Here is a 16145-nt window from a genome sequence, read left to right as displayed (position 1 = left end):
CTTAGTTGTTCATATTATAGTAGAGAGACAGGTGCATTCATTTTTTATTTTATTTTGTGAAACTATAGAGCAATGATATTCAATTCTGTCCCTCGAGATCCAGTCCAGTTCATGTTTTTACTCCAAGCAGGTTCTAATGTAGTTAATTGAACCTGCTAAGAGGCAATTAAATAATTTTGGACCTGCTTGGAATAAAGACCAGAATTGGAATGGATCTTGAGGGCCAGAGTTGAGGACCACTGCAATAGACACACCTTGTGACAAGCAACTCAGAAGGTCCATTTGAAGGACTCAAGTCCCTACATTGTGAGGTTTATAGAAACAGTCTGCTTTTCCGTACTCAAACAAATGAAAGTTTAATACCTTGGTAAATCTGGCCTAATATGAATAGAACGTGGAGAGAAATTGCTGTGCCTATATAGAACCCAGCTTGGCTGCAAATATAGGCTGTTGCCATGACAATTCCAAGTGAAGTCATTAGTTCAAGTACTTGAGAAGTACAAATGTTATAACTCTGAGACAGATTTTAAAAGTTTAAAAATGGATTGTACCATTACATAAATACTGCTGTGAAGGGTTGGCTACCTTCACACTTGAAAGTTCGGTTCTTTACCAAGGCTCCTTTCAAGTCGTTACTTTCAACTCCAGATGACGTCTTCACACTGGCACGAGCGGTGCTGAGTGTGCACTTTGAGTGACACTGACAACAGGACTATTCAATCCACCCCTGAGGTAGTTGTAAGTCTGCATCAGATAATCTTTTTAGATTGCGCGTGTGTCAGACACGTAAAGATGTGCTTTACCCATCGCAGATCAAAGAACTGCACTGCAGTAAACTCCATCTTTACTGTGTCTACACTGAAGAAAACTAACCCACATCAAACTTGGGATTAGTTTCTAGTGTGAACAGAACAGGACGCAAAGCCACAATAACTACTCCTGGATTTGACACCCAGATTCAACTCCTGGATTCATTTTGCTCAAGTGTGAAAACAGTATTACTAATTTCACACCCCTCTCTGGTTAACTCTCACAAACACAGACAGAAAAATATATGGTGGAAGCTTTTTTTTCTCCAGCTTTCTGAAGCTGAGCGTCATTCTAAGAGAAAAAGATACAAAAACACAAAAGTTGTAAAAAAAATAAAAAAATAAAAAACCTGCTTTCAGCTATATCTTCACTCCAAAATTACAGACTTTGAAGCCATGATATCAAACAGAGGGGGTAGATATTATAGACTGCTGAGGATCTTTCAGCCAATCAGAGCGCATGTTTCACCTGCTGTTACAGAGAAACACAATTCATGATATCAACCACTTTCAGTTTGTACCGTGCTGTATCCCCCATATCAGCATGGTTGAGGTCACCTGCTTCAAAAAATTATACCTGAGGTACCTCTTGGAATTTACTGCAACTGCAAAATCAGTTTAAAACGGTGAAATCACAATCGGCCACTTACCTCAGGCATGTAACAGTATTTTCTTCATCAACCTTCCCCCTATTTTCAATGAAAATGACAATGAAAATGTTTAGTCATGAATGGAAAACAAATATAGCTAGATAGCTTTCCTATAACCTTATACTATATAGTGAAACAAAGGGTGGGTTAAATATTTTGTGTTGTAAATATTTTGCAACCTCACTGTTTCTGACCGTAAAAAACAGCCTGTCCCTGAGCTAAATGCATAATGATCAAACATGGAGAAACTTGTTATATATGTACAGTACAGTGCAAACACACACACATCTCTAAAGCTACATTTCAGCAATGACCAGGGCATCTTCATTTTCTTATTTACTTTCTCACCATTTTCTTACTGATGCAGCCAACACCGAACATGGTTGATGGTCGTTTTTTATGTTTCTTAAGGAAGTGGTCAGTCACCTAATAAGCAAAACAGATGGTTGTGGCACAATGAGAATTGGGTCGACTATCCCTTAAAAAAAGTGCTCCATAGTAAAAACTTAGCAAAGTGAATAAAGCATAGTGTAAACATGGTAAAAGTATAGATAAGCAGTGTAAAGACCAGCAAGGTATGGTAAATCACATTTAAAAGCATGTCAAACCATTATAAACTATGATAAATGCTTTAGTATAGCCATGGGGGAAGTTTGAAACTTCCGTTTCTCACCAGTGCATTATACAACATTATTATAACCTCATTTGATTTGTAATCTACACATTTGGCTATATAACCAAGCATTCTTGCCTTTGATTGCTGACTGATGAGTCTATTAAAACATCAAGGGGTTTCTCTTGATGACCCTGTTCTAGTTCATCCAAGTCTTTGATAAGAAACAACAGGGGTCCAAGCATGGCCCCAGCTACAAGTACTCTCTGCTTCAAGTGTTTTAACCAGTTATGTGTCTACTTGCATGTACTTCCTTATATACCTTTAGGTCTTAGATGCAGCATGCTGCAGTACCATGCTTGTCTGTGCTATATTTTCATTTTGTTATACCGCTATAAACTGGTAATAAAGATGCATGTATAGAATTCATAGAGGCATTTCAGGGAAAACATCTTTTGACAGTAGGAGCCAGCGGCTCTCTCTCCCACAATTTTCCTGCTAGGCTGGTGTCAGATCCACAGCCCAGTTCTGATTGGTCAGTTCTCACTCCCATGTTGATGCTTAAAGTAAAGGGATTATAAAACAGACTAATTAACTAACACAAAAGCAAGGACTTTATCCCTGTGCACCTGCTTACTGGCTGTCAAAGATGTCCTGTGCAGTAGAGGCACATAACGACTACTAATTATTTGACAGTTGAATGATAAAAAAAGAAGAAAAATTAAGAAATCACATATTTCATAATGTCTTGTGCTGTATTTGTGAACATGCTGTTTTGTAGCACTTTGCTGTTTATATTTGACAATTGCTTAGTATTAATGTGAGGGATTGTACCACACTTCCATCCCTCTGAACTGCATGCTTCACTATTACTTCACGACCATGCAACATGCAATTAGTCGACTCTCAGTTTCTGAGGTCGACTGTCACTTTTCTAGTCTTGCTACCTGTACTGTAAGTATGTTCAACCACTGACTACAATATCAGAAATGATATTCACAATACTTAATGAGAGCAATTCTGTGAAATGTCAAAAAAGATACACATTTTAATGAAACACTGAAACAGGGAACATGGCCTATCTCTAAATGAATTTACTATGGTAGTCCTTTAGATTACAGGGTATGAATAACCATGTAGTTACATTCTAATATTGCTACATGTAAACTAATACATAATAACATGGAGCTGGTCTTATGAACAACGCCGTGTTCCCTGGTGTAATTATATGGCAACACCATGGTATGGGCTATTTCCGTGTTATTACACACATATTCCACCATGCATCAGCAGGAACTATTGTTAGTTATTACTATGTTATTGCATGTATGTGCAATAACATAGTAATTTAAAGTGCTACTGTACATTATGGAAGGTATATAAAGTTGTATTACCATAAATAGTCTTGTTCTTTGTGTAGTTGAAATATACTGGATGTCTGTTGCATTTCAGTAACTTTGAGATTTCAAGGATGTTAAATTTTCCATCTAGTAGTCTCATGAAAGCACAGCTGTCCTTATCTAGCAATATTAATCATGAACAAAGACAGAGTAAATGAACAATATCCTTACAATCCAGCTGGAATAATTTCAGGTTGTATTTACTTTATTTTCTCTGATATACTAGCTAGCTCAGTTAAATGTGTGCATGTCATCTAAAAAATTGTGACTGGGGAGTTTGTTATCCTTCCTCCACTCACCGCTCATGAAACCAATACCGTATGTCCCGGTTTTTCATGACATTTCTTGTTTATGCCACAAATGTCTATATTTCTATAAATAAGATAACAGTTAGGATCCTGGAGCTCCCAGTATCTATTACCTTTTACAAGGCAATATGTAGCAGGCAGTACAGAGCGTGTCCCTTCCCACAGGTGGGCTGGGTGTAGAAAAGTACAGTCTTCAGCCTTTTTGAAAAGGCTGTGCTAAAATATCCTCTTCTAATTAAAAAAATATATATAAAAGTTTACTGCCATCTTAAAATATGTATTATTGTGTTAATACGAATGTTTTGTAAATAGTTTTAAATGACACGCTGTATGCTTAGCAATAGAATGTATTTGGGGTGCTGTACTGCATGTCACAATAAAAAAAAAAACATAAAATAACTGATGTAAATTTAGCCACATGGGTGGTATATATATATATATATATATATATATATATATATATATATATATATATATATATATATACAGACATGCTCAAATTTGTTGGTACCCTTACAGTTCATTGAAATAATGCTTCATTCCTCCTGAAAAGTGATGAAATTAAAAGCTATTTTATCATGTATACTTGCATGCCTTTGGTATGTCATAGAATAAAGCAAAGAAGCTGTGAAAAGAGATGACTTATTGCTTATTCTACAAAGATATTCTAAAATGGCCTGGACACATTTGTTGGTACCCCTTAGAAAAGATCATAAATAATTGGATTATAGTGATATTTCAAACTAATTAGTTTCTTTAATTAGTATCACACATGTCTCCAATCTTGTAATCAGTCATTCAGCCTATTTAAATGGAGAAAAGTAGTCACTGTGCTGTTTGCTATCATTGTGTACACCACACTGAACATGGACCAGAGAAAGCAAAGGAGAGAGTTGTCTGAGGAGATCAGAAAGAAAATAATAGACAAGCATGGTAAAGGTAAAGGCTACAAGACCATCTCCAAGCAGCTTGATGTTCCTGTGACAACAGTTGCAAATATTATTAAGAAGTTTAAGGTCCACGGAACTGTAGCCAACCTCCCTGGGCGCGGCCGCAAGAGGAAAATCGACCCCAGAGTGAACAGAAGGATAGTGTGAATGGTAGAAAAAGAACTAAGGATAACTGCCAAAGAGATACAAGCTGAACTCCAAGGTGAAGGTACGTCAGTTTCTGATCGCACTTTTGAGCGAAAGTGGGCTCCATGGAAGAAGACCCAGGAGGACTCCACTTTTGACAGAAAAACATAAAAAAGCCAGACTGGAATTTGCTAAAATGCATATTGACAAGCCACAATCCTACTGGGAGAATGTCCTTTGGACAGATGAGTCAAAACTGGAGCTTTTTGGCAAGTCACATCAGCTCTATGTTCACAGACGAAAAAATGAAGCTTTCAAAGAAAAGAACAACATACCTACAGTGAAACATGGAGGAGGCTCGGTTATGTTTTGGGGCTGCTTTGCTGCACCTGGCACAGGGTGCCTTGAATCTGTGCAGGGCACAATGAAATCTCAAGACTATCAAGGCATTCTGGAGCGAAACGTACTGCCCAGTGTCAGAAAGCTCTGTCTCAGTCGCAGGTCATGGGTCCTCCAACAGGATAATGACCCAAAACACACAGCTAAAAGCACCCAAGAATGGATAAGAACAAAACATTGGACTATTCTGAAGTGGCCTTCTATGAGTCCTGATCTGAATCCTATCGAACATCTATGGAAAGAGCTGAAACTTGCAGTCTGGAGAAGGCACCCATCAAACCTGAGACAGCTGGAGCAGTTTGCTCAGGATGAGTGGGCCAAACTACCTGTTAACAGGTGCAGAAGTCTCATTGAGAGCTACAGAAAACGTTTGATTGCAGTGATTGCCTCTAAAGGTTGTGCAACAAAATATTAGGTTAGTGGTCCCATCATTTTTGTCCATGCCATTTTCATTTGTTTTCTTATTTACAATATTATGTTGAATAAAAAATCAAAAGCAAAGTCAGATTTCTATTAAATATGGAATAACAATGGTGGATGCCAATTACTTTTGTCAGTTTCAAGTTATTTCAGAGAAAATTGTGCATTCTTCGTTTTTTGTGGAGGGGTACCAACAAATTTGAGCACGTCTGTATAAACACACAGTGCTCCCTCACTATAAGGCTCTCGGTTATAACATGCCTGGGATATAACGCTCCTACAGCATGTCCCCCAATTCCCTATACTAGTGATTCATGCAATATTTCTACAGTAAATACAGTACCGGTGTTGTTCAAACTGTAAACAACTTCTCAGTCTAACTTCCGTTTCTGTCTCTCCCTTTTGCTACAGTATCTGAACTGAAGGAAAGCTGCGCTGGCACTTTATAACACAGGCATCTTATTCAGCATTTGTTTTAAAACTAAATAAATATTAGGTCTATTATGTAGTTATCTTTCCTAATGATTTACTTTTTTTGTTGTGAAAGGAGCTGTCGCTTTCTCCGGGATACGAGACTCTTCATCCCACCGCTGGCAGCCAAACCTGGGGCGAGCCCATTCCCTCTTCCCCTCTCCCGACCAGCTCTCCCCCTCGCATGTGGTTTGTTGTCTGTCGTTTCAAACTGAACTCCCAACCGCCGTTTAGCCAGGCTATTTATAGTTTAAAAACTGCTAATTAAAATTATCCAGTGGGAATGTTTATTTTTATTTTTTTTGCGATTACATGGTGCTTTATGCATGGTTAATTCACGGAAAGGTACATTTTTGCTTCACTATATGCATTATAGAGAGGGAGTTATTTTATTTTGTATTTTAGTCAGATGTGTGATGCTATGTGTCCCACGGCGCCCCCCACCCCATCCCCCCCGTTTATACCTCAAGGGAGGCAAGGGAGGCAGTGCCTCCCCAAAAAATCTGAAATTAAAATTCAGTTTTATATAAATTATATTATATATAACTATTATTATATTTGAGTTCTGTTTGTATATAATATATAATAAAACCACACAATAAAGTGTATTTTTGTATATATACAGTGCCTTGCATAAGTATTCACCCCACTTGGACTTTTCCACATTTTGTAGTGTTACAACCTGGAATTAAAATGGATTTAATTGGGATTTTTACCATTTAATTTACACAAGATACTTAACACTTTGAAGATGCAAAATATTGTTTATTATGACACAAAAGATAATTAAACAAAAAAAAAGACATTTGTTGGTTGCATATGTATTCACCCCCCTGAGTCAATACTTGGTAGAAGCACCTTTGGCAGCAATTACAGCTGTGAGTCTTTTTGGGTAAGTCTCTACCAGCTTAGCACATCTGGATCCTGCAATTTTTTCCCATTCTTCTTGGCAAAATTGCTCAAGCTCTGTCAAGTTGGATGGGGACCGTTGGTGAACAGCAATTTTCAAGTCTTGCCACAGATTCTCAATCGGATTGAGGTCTGGGCTTTGACTGGGCCATTCTAAGACATTCAGGTTCTTGTTTTTAAACCACTCCAGTGTAGCTTTGGCTGTGTGTTTAGGGTCATTGTCCTGCTGGAAGGTGAACCTCCGCCCCAGTCCCAGGTCTCTTGCAGACTGAAACAGGTTTTCCTCTAGAATTTCCCTGTATTTGGCTCCATCCATCTTGCCCTCAATCCTGACCAGTTTCCCAGTCCCTGCCGATGAAAAGCATCCCCATAACATGATGCTGCCACCACCATGCTTCACTGTGGGGATGGTGTTCTCAGGGTGATGAGCAGTGTTGGCTTTGCGCCACACATAGCATTTTGCGCTAAGGCCAAAAAGTTCAATTTTGGTCTCATCAGACCAGAGAACCTTTTCTCCACATGTTTGCTGTGTCTCCCACATGCCTTCTGGCAAAATCCAAACAGGATTTGATATGGGTTTTTTCAGCAATGGCTTTCTTCTCGCCACTCTTCCATAAAGCCCAGCTTTGTGGAGCGTCCGGGTTATAGTTGTCCCATGGACGGTTTCTCCCATCTCAGCTGTGGATCTCTCCAGCTCCTTCAGAGTTACCATTGGCCTCTTGGTTGCTTCTCTGACTAATGCCCTCCTTACCTGGTCACTGAGTTTTGGTGGACGGCCTTCTCTAGGCAGAGTCGCGGTTGTGCCATATTCTTTCCATTTTTTAATAATGGATTTAACGGTGCACCGGGGGATGTTCAAAGTTTGGGATATTTTTTATAACCCAACCCTGATTGGTGCTTCTCCAGAACTTTATCCCGGACTTGTTTTGATAGCTCCTTGGTCTTCATGATGCTGTTTGTTTAGATATGCTCTCTAACAAACTCTGGGGCCTTCCAGAAACAGGTGTATTTAATCTGAGATCACGTGACACTTTAATTGCACACAGGTGGACTCCATTCAACTAATTATGTGACTTCTGAAGGCAACTGGTTGCACCAGAGCTTATTTCGGGGTATCACAGCAAAGGGGGTGAATACTTATGCAATCAAAACTTTTCAGTTTTTTATTTGTAAATAATTTTGAAAATAATGTAGATGTTCCCCACTTCGACATTATGGACTATTTTGTGTAGATCAGTGAAAAAAATCCTAATTAAATCCATTTTAATTCCAGATTGTAACACTACAAAATGTGGAAAAGTCCAAGGGGGGTGAATACTTATGCAAGGTACTGTATATTGAAAAGGCTGTGCTAAAATATCTATACTAGTGATTCATAATTTTATAGCTGTTTATAATATACACAGAGAGACATACACAAAAAACTGTATTTTAACATTATTCAGATAGCCAGAGGCACTGGCTCCATTGGTTTTCCCTATTTGCAATAGACTTCGCTAAAAAACTGCAAACAGTCACATGTGCTATAAACAATTTTTCATTGGCTAAATCACAACATTTTTTTTTATCAAAGGTGCCAAATCTCCAGATATGCTTCCAGCCTTGCTCATTTCAATATAATTATTACCTCACCCAATGTTCTATTACGCATGCGCTGTTGGAGTTAGCGGAGATAGAATATTCAAAGTTGATAGTAGACATCTCTGCCCGTATTAAAGCGATTTCATTTAATAAAATTCTGTATATGAGGTGAATATTATTCAATTTAATTTTGGAGGAAGGTAGGAAACACGATTTAATTTTCGTATATTCAAATGATAGTGAAATCTGCTGCGCCAGTGCCACCGTGTTAAATAGCTGAGGCCGTGAATGTGGTAGACCGGTTGCTAAAGTCTCCCTTTGGTACTTTAGAATATACTGAGAAAGTTTGTATAAAATCAAAGGGTAGACCTCAGCCTCAAATAAAAATAAATGTAGAAGAAAAGCACTACGAGATCATTTCTTTGTCACTGGTATGATAGAGTGGATTGGATGACAGGCAGCTTGATTACAAACCGCCTGTATTGTTGGCCTTGTTTACTTTTCTGTATTTCTGCTAGTACAAAATGGATATAATGATATATAAAATTTGGATCGAGCTATAAAACTACTTTCTAAAGCAAAATACCACGTCAGTGCCTAAGTGAAACTGAAGCTGCTAGGACAAATTCGCTTTGAGCATATTATAGATGAAGGCACATGGATTCAAGTAGCAAAACACAAGGAAGCCGTGAGAAGGAACAGGGCTGTTTTAAAACGTCTAATAGATGCAACAACTTTCTTGGGACGCCAGGAATTATCGTTCAGAGGGCACGACGAGATGGCGGATTCTTTAGCAAGGGGAACTACTGTGAGCTCACAGAGGTAATAGCTTGCTATGATGAATTGCTTGCCACTCATATTAAGCAGTCTAGTGTATTGGGAATGTCAAAAACAATTCAGAATGATTTGATTTCTTCTATCTCGTTATCCGTGCTTGAGGAGATAAAAAAGGAAGTGACTACTGCCCCTTTTTTTTGCATGGCAGATAGATGAATTAACTGACATTGCCTTGTGGGCAGGATGTGCAGTCAGTGTTGAACCTCGTTAGCACAACAATGGCAGAGTACGAGTTTAAGAGAAACTGGCTGCACAAACGTATGACGTAGCTGCAGTGATGCCGGCTCCTGAATTAAACGGGCTAAAAGTCAGAGAACGAGAAGTGGCTCCAAGTGCTGTCTTTATACACTGCTACGTGCATCGTCTAAACCTTGTGTTAATCTAGGAGCAAAATGCATTACACAGGCCAGGGTCTTCTTTGCAACACTAGGGGGAAACACGTCGTTTTTTTTTCCAAATCCACCATAAGAATAGCTTTGTTGGAAGAAACTGGTTGTCCTCAACTGTCAAAAAATGCTGGATCAGCACAATCACCAATAATCGTGACAAACTGCTTGAGACTTTCTCATGCATTGTCAACTCAGAGGGCATGGATGATGATGCCATCAGAGGTGCAAGTGGGTTCATTCGAACTCCCGAAGATTTCGAATTCACGTTCCTGCTTTTCACGTTCAACCAGGTTTTTTCTGTTACGATAGTATTTGATATCGTTCAGCAAAAGGCTATGGAGTTTGAGTTCTGCAAAAACAGAATTGAAAATCTGCTTCTTTCTGCAAAGGAGGAAAGGACTGAAGAAGCATTTAATACAGTGTACGAAAAAGCAGCCATCTTGACAGAAGACCCAGCTGACACACAGGAGAAAGACTCGCCGACGGCAGGGTGAGTTCCTAGACGTAAAGCAGGAATACCGCACGGTGTATTTTTCCATTTTGGACAATTTAATACTCCAGATTCGTCTTTGATATGCAAGCCTGAATAAGCTGCAATTCCTTGAGCTGTTGAATCGCGAGAAATTTGCAGCAATGAAGAACGTATTCCCAGATGAAGCATTTAACTGCTTGACTAAGGGATATGGCCAGTTTTTTGACCCAGAATGTTTGAAAATAGAGCTGCAAGTTTTCTATTCAGACACTGGTTTGCAAGTTGACAGAGGCAAAATTTCAGATTTGCTGAGGTACTGCAAAGGAAGTGGTCTTGACAAAGCAATGCAGCAGCTGTACAAGCTGATGTGTTTAATAGCAACAATCGGAGCAACGTCAGCCATTGTGGAAAGAAGCTTCTCCTGTCTCCAAAGGGCTAAAGAGCTATACAAGAAACACAATGGCACAAGAACACCTTAAAAACACCTGGCAATTCTATCCATTGAAAAGGGAAGTGTCAGGAAAAGAACTCTCGCTGGTACGACCTGGTCATTGACCATTTCGCAACCCAGAAAGAGAGAAGAGCAGACTTTGAGCAGACTAGTAACTTTTGTTTGTTTAGCCCTCAGTATTACCATCTTTTATTTATGCCCTTTCTTTCAAATGTCCATTTGCTCCAACAGTTCAAACCCCCATCCCCCCACCCCCGAGAAGTCAACAGCCTCCAGTGGAAAAAAACTTGTATAAACGCTGGCAAATGCTACCAAGGTCCACTAGAAGGAGCCATGGTGCTTGGGAAATGAAGTATATTTGAAACTTGTGTGAACAGCAGATGAGTTGAAGGGGATTCAGGAGATTCAAGGGACGCACTTGGCCTACAGAATAGACGGGGGGGGGGGGGGGCCAAGGGCGGGAAATTGGGTTACAATGTTGTAATGTTGTTGGTGGGCTGTGGGCTAATTAAAGGAAACCTTGGAGCTCCTCTGGGTAGAGTGTGGGGAAACTTGCCGAGTGTGTTGTGTGCAGTGTACTCAATAATATAAGATCGAAGCTACAGTCTCCACCTGGTTGCACATACTTCAAATCTTAAATCTGTCATCTCTTTTGTATTCTTGATTTCAATTGAACTGTGTTTGATGTTGTCTATACAAACCTTAAGCTCAAAGCTGTATCCCTGTGCCTCTTCGAATCAGTACATGAATAAATGACTTGGCCCCCTTCTGTTTCCACAGGTGGTTGAAGGCAGTGTGCTGCACTCACCTGCGCTTCATGTGGATGGCTTTAATGGTGTTCGTTGTTCTCTGTGTGGGAATCCAGATGTTCGGGGTGGCCAGACATAGCAGGTACGTTGTTCATTCAAGGAAGAAAGCACGGAGTAATATACTGTCACATTATTAAAAAAAAACATACTATCTGTTATGTACTGTTAGATTTACATTCTCAAGTGCCTTTACTCCAAAATGTCATCAGCTTGTTTTTTTTTTGTTTGTTTTAAAGAGGAACAAAACACTTAATACAGACCAGAAATACCAGGAATAGAAAAAGCTAACATTTAAATGGTGAGTTTGTTAAATGCGCTCGTGACGATTTGGAGTATAGCTTTGAGAATCTATGGCAAACTGGGGTATATATTAACTGGTTTTACTTTTAGTACCGTAGGTTTATTTTATTCATTAGTAAATAGGGCTCTGTATTCCGTTACCAGTCACAGAACTTTTTCCATACCATTTTGTAAAGAAACGGTTTCTTTATTGGAATTAGCATAATAATGTAATAATCAAAATCATTTTGATTCTATATGAAGTGTGTTAGAAATGAAAGGATCTGACATGATGGTGTTATTACTTCCCAATCTTTGTGGGTAAATGGAACTTTTCTGCAGGCTTGTTTATGGTTGTTTGAAGAGTAAGTAGCGGGGTTCTGAAAAATATAGCGTTACACATCCCCACATGTTGCTACAACTGTTTAAATAATGTACCTATAATTTTTCTTTTCATTGTTAACATCCTGACAACGTTTTACACTTATAACTTATAGTCGGTTTCAAAGCTATTTTCAAAATGCTCTAGTGCACTGGGATTTGAGATCTGTCCTCTAAATCAGGGTTTCCCAATCCTGGTCCTGGGGACCCCCTGTGTCTGCTTGTTTTCATTCTAACTGAGTTATCAATTACTTAATTAAACCCTTAATTGAACTGATAATTTGCTTAATTAGACATGTTTACTTGTTTTCAGCTCTTAAACAGTTGCAGATATCAAGTTCGCTATAACATTTTATAAGTAACTTGAACTCTGCAACTATTTAAGAGCTGAAAACAACTAACAACTAACTAAGCAAATTATCAGTTCAATTAAGGGTCTAGTTAAGTAATTGAGAAATGAAAACCAGCAGACACAGGGGGTCCCCAGGACCAGGGTTGAGAAACTGCTCTAAATCACTGTAGGAAAAACTATTACCTGACATTATGGGCAATAATCCTTATACTATCAGTCCACTACAGTGGCCATTTTGAAAAGAGCTTTAATTAAACAGTTGTAGCACCCCACTACTTACTCTTCAACCACTTTGTGCTACAATTGTCAGTAAAATCCTTCACTGCAGAGTAATAGAATTGGACAGTTGGAAGCACCAACAGAGTGAGCAACAAGGTTGTAAGATTAGCCCCACAAGTCATAGAGGGTGTTCCAGCCAACACCTTGAAGTAGACTTAGACTTTCATTTTTGAGCAAACATGAAAAATAGAAGTGAAATCTGACTATTTTATGACCATGTAGTATAAACAAGAAAAAAACAGTCAGGGTAGTTTACTTAAGCAAAGCATGTAAACATGGTTTTGAGTTCCCCAGCTGCTTGTCTTCTATGTTTGAAATATTAAGAAAATCTTGTTATTACAGGAAAGAACAGATCCTAAAACAGTTTGCCACCGAAAAGCTGTTTGATAAGTTTGAAGTTGAAAGGACAACCACATCAACTCAACATCAATTGGAAGAAGAGCCCTCTAAAATACCTTTTCAAGAATACAGAACGAGAATGGAAAGAGAACAAACTTTCCAAACAGATAGAGACAGAAGCCACATATCCCAGAAACCCACACCAGTTTCCAAAGACAGTTATGAAAAGGATTCTAACCTAAGCTTTTCGGATGGTACAGCTCAAGCCATTGCACAAAAGATTCCCAAAATAAGCATGGACACTGAAATATCTGTACCGATTCTGAGCTCTATGAGTCAGATCAACTGCCAGGATCCATCAAAGAAAATCATTGGAGCCAAAAGTCATTCAGAAGTTAGAATTGACTCTGATGGCCCAGTTTCTGCTCTCAAAGCACAAACAAAGACTAGACAAACAGATGACTTGGGTCCTAAAGAATCAGCTACCTCTCAAGGCCAAATCTCAAGGTTACCAGTTCTTCTAGATATCACATTACACAAAAATGCTAACCCATCACCTGTAACACAAAGTTCCATCAAACAGGAAGGGACACCAATGGCAAATACAGACACCAAGAATCACCAGATTGAAAGTCCTGAGACTTTAAAACAGCAGCCAAAGACTAGCAAAGACCAGCATTCATCAGTCCCCCTTGTATCTTCGGTGAGCATCAGGGACCTGCTAGAAAGTAGCACCCTTCCTGAGCTCCACGCAGCAGCTTTAAAGAAACTAGATGAAGCAAGCACATCTTGCCAGCAAAAAACTCACATTGTGTTTCTCAAAACGCATAAGACAGCTAGCAGTACCATCTTGAACATTTTATACCGCTTTGGAGATGCCAGGAACCTGACTTTTGCCCTTCCCCGTGGCAAACACAACCAACTTTTTTATCCCTTCTATTTTACAGCTTTTTCCGTTGAAGGCTTTAGGTCAAAGACCATTAAGGAATATGACATCATGTGCAATCATATGAGGTTCCACATATCAGAGGTAAGACAACTTGACCTGAACTTAATCTGTTTTTATTTTCAAACAGCTAGCTAGAAGCATAGGTACGTTAACAATTTCAGTAATAAGGACAGGATGAGTGGAAACTGACTCCAGGCTCACAGCTTATGTGAGTTTCTGACAATGTTCTCATGATTTATTGTTCACCAGCTTATGAGGCACGAAATTGCTACTAGCCAGAAAGCTTCTGAGCTCAGAATAGATTTCATGGAATAGGTCTGTGACAATGAATAGGTATGTGATGGATTTTGTAATGCTTACATCTTTAATTACAGTAATTTAAAGCAACCTTTGGAAGAATGTTACATTTGGCTTGACTTTTTCAATAGATTAAATTTGATATAATCATCCATCAGTAGAAACAGAATTTTGTTTCCGAAACTAGCAATATAATACCTGCTAGCACACAGCACAGTAACACAACTTGTGACAAGACATGACAAGACAACAAAAGACATAACTATTGTTTGCTGTTGTTGAATTCCATTTTTACATAGCAGACAGTTTGATATTCATCCTTTCAAATAGCTGTAACACCAGGTGACATAATGGTATTACTCTTGCAGATCTTCTGTAAACAATGGTGTCTGTGCTGTGTGCCTGGCTTTGGAAAACATTACAAGATAATTTGTTACCATACAATCCCCAATTAGGGATGCAAGCTGGTTATGATCGTTTCATTTTTTTTAATCAACTCTTTCAGCTGTTTTTAACATGCAGTCGGCTTTTGGTAAAACTGAAGTTTATACTGAAAAACCGAATGTGTCATACCATTATTACAAACATGTCGTTTTTTTGTTTTTTTTTTGACAAACTTCCCCAATGAGTAGTTTACAAGTCGATTGGAAGAATATTTCCCTCTCATCCGGGGCACTGACATTTTTAACAGTAAAAATGTGAGCGCCCCGCATGAGAGGAACATATTCCTCCAATCGACTTGTAAACTACTCAATGCGGAAGTTAATGACCATTGATTGGTACTTAGTTGTAAAGATGAGGGTGGACAGCTTTTCTAGTAACCTTGGAAGAGAGCTGACGTATTTGAAACTCAGAGAAGGAGGAGTTTTACCTTTGGGATTTGGACACCCCTGGGATCTTTAATGTCCGCAGTGTAGGCAAGACCTCTGTTTAACTGTGTTCAATGGCCAGGCTGTGTGTATGATACGGGCCCCTAATTCTCCACATAAGAACAACTCGGTTAAAACAGCAAAGGTGTAGCCAATAAGAGGATGACGTCAGAGTCTCATGCATTGAAAATATATTTTCTTGCTGTATTTCAACCATTATTCAATTTTAAAGGAATAATGTAAAATACATTATAAAAAACAAGACATCTGCATACCAGTTGCACCTGAGATCATGCTGATACTTCATATTTTATAATACTGCTTGAATGGAGCGGTGAACAACCATATACCATCTGATACGGATTAAGCAAACTTAAGTTATAATTAACAAATATATTATATTATATTACAGTGCCTTGCGAAAGTATTTGGCCCCCTTGAACTTTGCGACCTTTTGCCACATTTCAGGCTTCAAACATAAAGATATGAAACTGTAATTTTTTGTGAAGAATCAACAACAAGTGGGACACAATCATGAAGTGGAACGAAATTTATTGGATATTTCAAACTTTTTTAACAAATAAAAAACTGAAAAATTGGGCGTGCAAAATTATTCAGCCCCTTTACTTTCAGTGCAGCAAACTCTCTCCAGAAGTTCAGTGAGGATCTCTGAATGATCCAATGTTGACCTAAATGACTAATGATGATAAATAGAATCCACCTGTGTGTAATCAAGTCTCCGTATAAATGCACCTGCACTGTGATAGTCTCAGAGGTCCGTTTAAAGCGCAGAGAGCATCATGAAG

At 38.8% G+C, this 16145-nt stretch overlaps 1 protein-coding gene across 2 annotated transcripts in view; it reads left to right on the top strand.

The window, feature by feature from the left end:
• The window catches only part of LOC117417481 (galactose-3-O-sulfotransferase 3-like), a 115340-nt gene that overhangs the window by 96464 nt on the left and 2731 nt on the right, over nucleotides 1-16145 (top strand). For both annotated transcript variants that reach the window (XM_059034612.1, XM_034029653.3), the window contains exons 2-3: nucleotides 11566-11676; nucleotides 13228-14254. In XM_059034612.1, coding sequence (XP_058890595.1) covers nucleotides 11566-11676; nucleotides 13228-14254 — 1138 coding nt within the window. The remainder of the gene's footprint in view (nucleotides 1-11565; nucleotides 11677-13227; nucleotides 14255-16145) is intronic.

This window comes from Acipenser ruthenus, chromosome 12 (genome assembly GCF_902713425.1).
Source record: "Acipenser ruthenus chromosome 12, fAciRut3.2 maternal haplotype, whole genome shotgun sequence".
NCBI lineage: Eukaryota > Metazoa > Chordata > Actinopteri > Acipenseriformes > Acipenseridae > Acipenser > Acipenser ruthenus.
The sequence above is the reverse complement of the archived record's forward strand: the minus strand, read 5'-3'. Positions and strand labels throughout refer to the sequence as shown.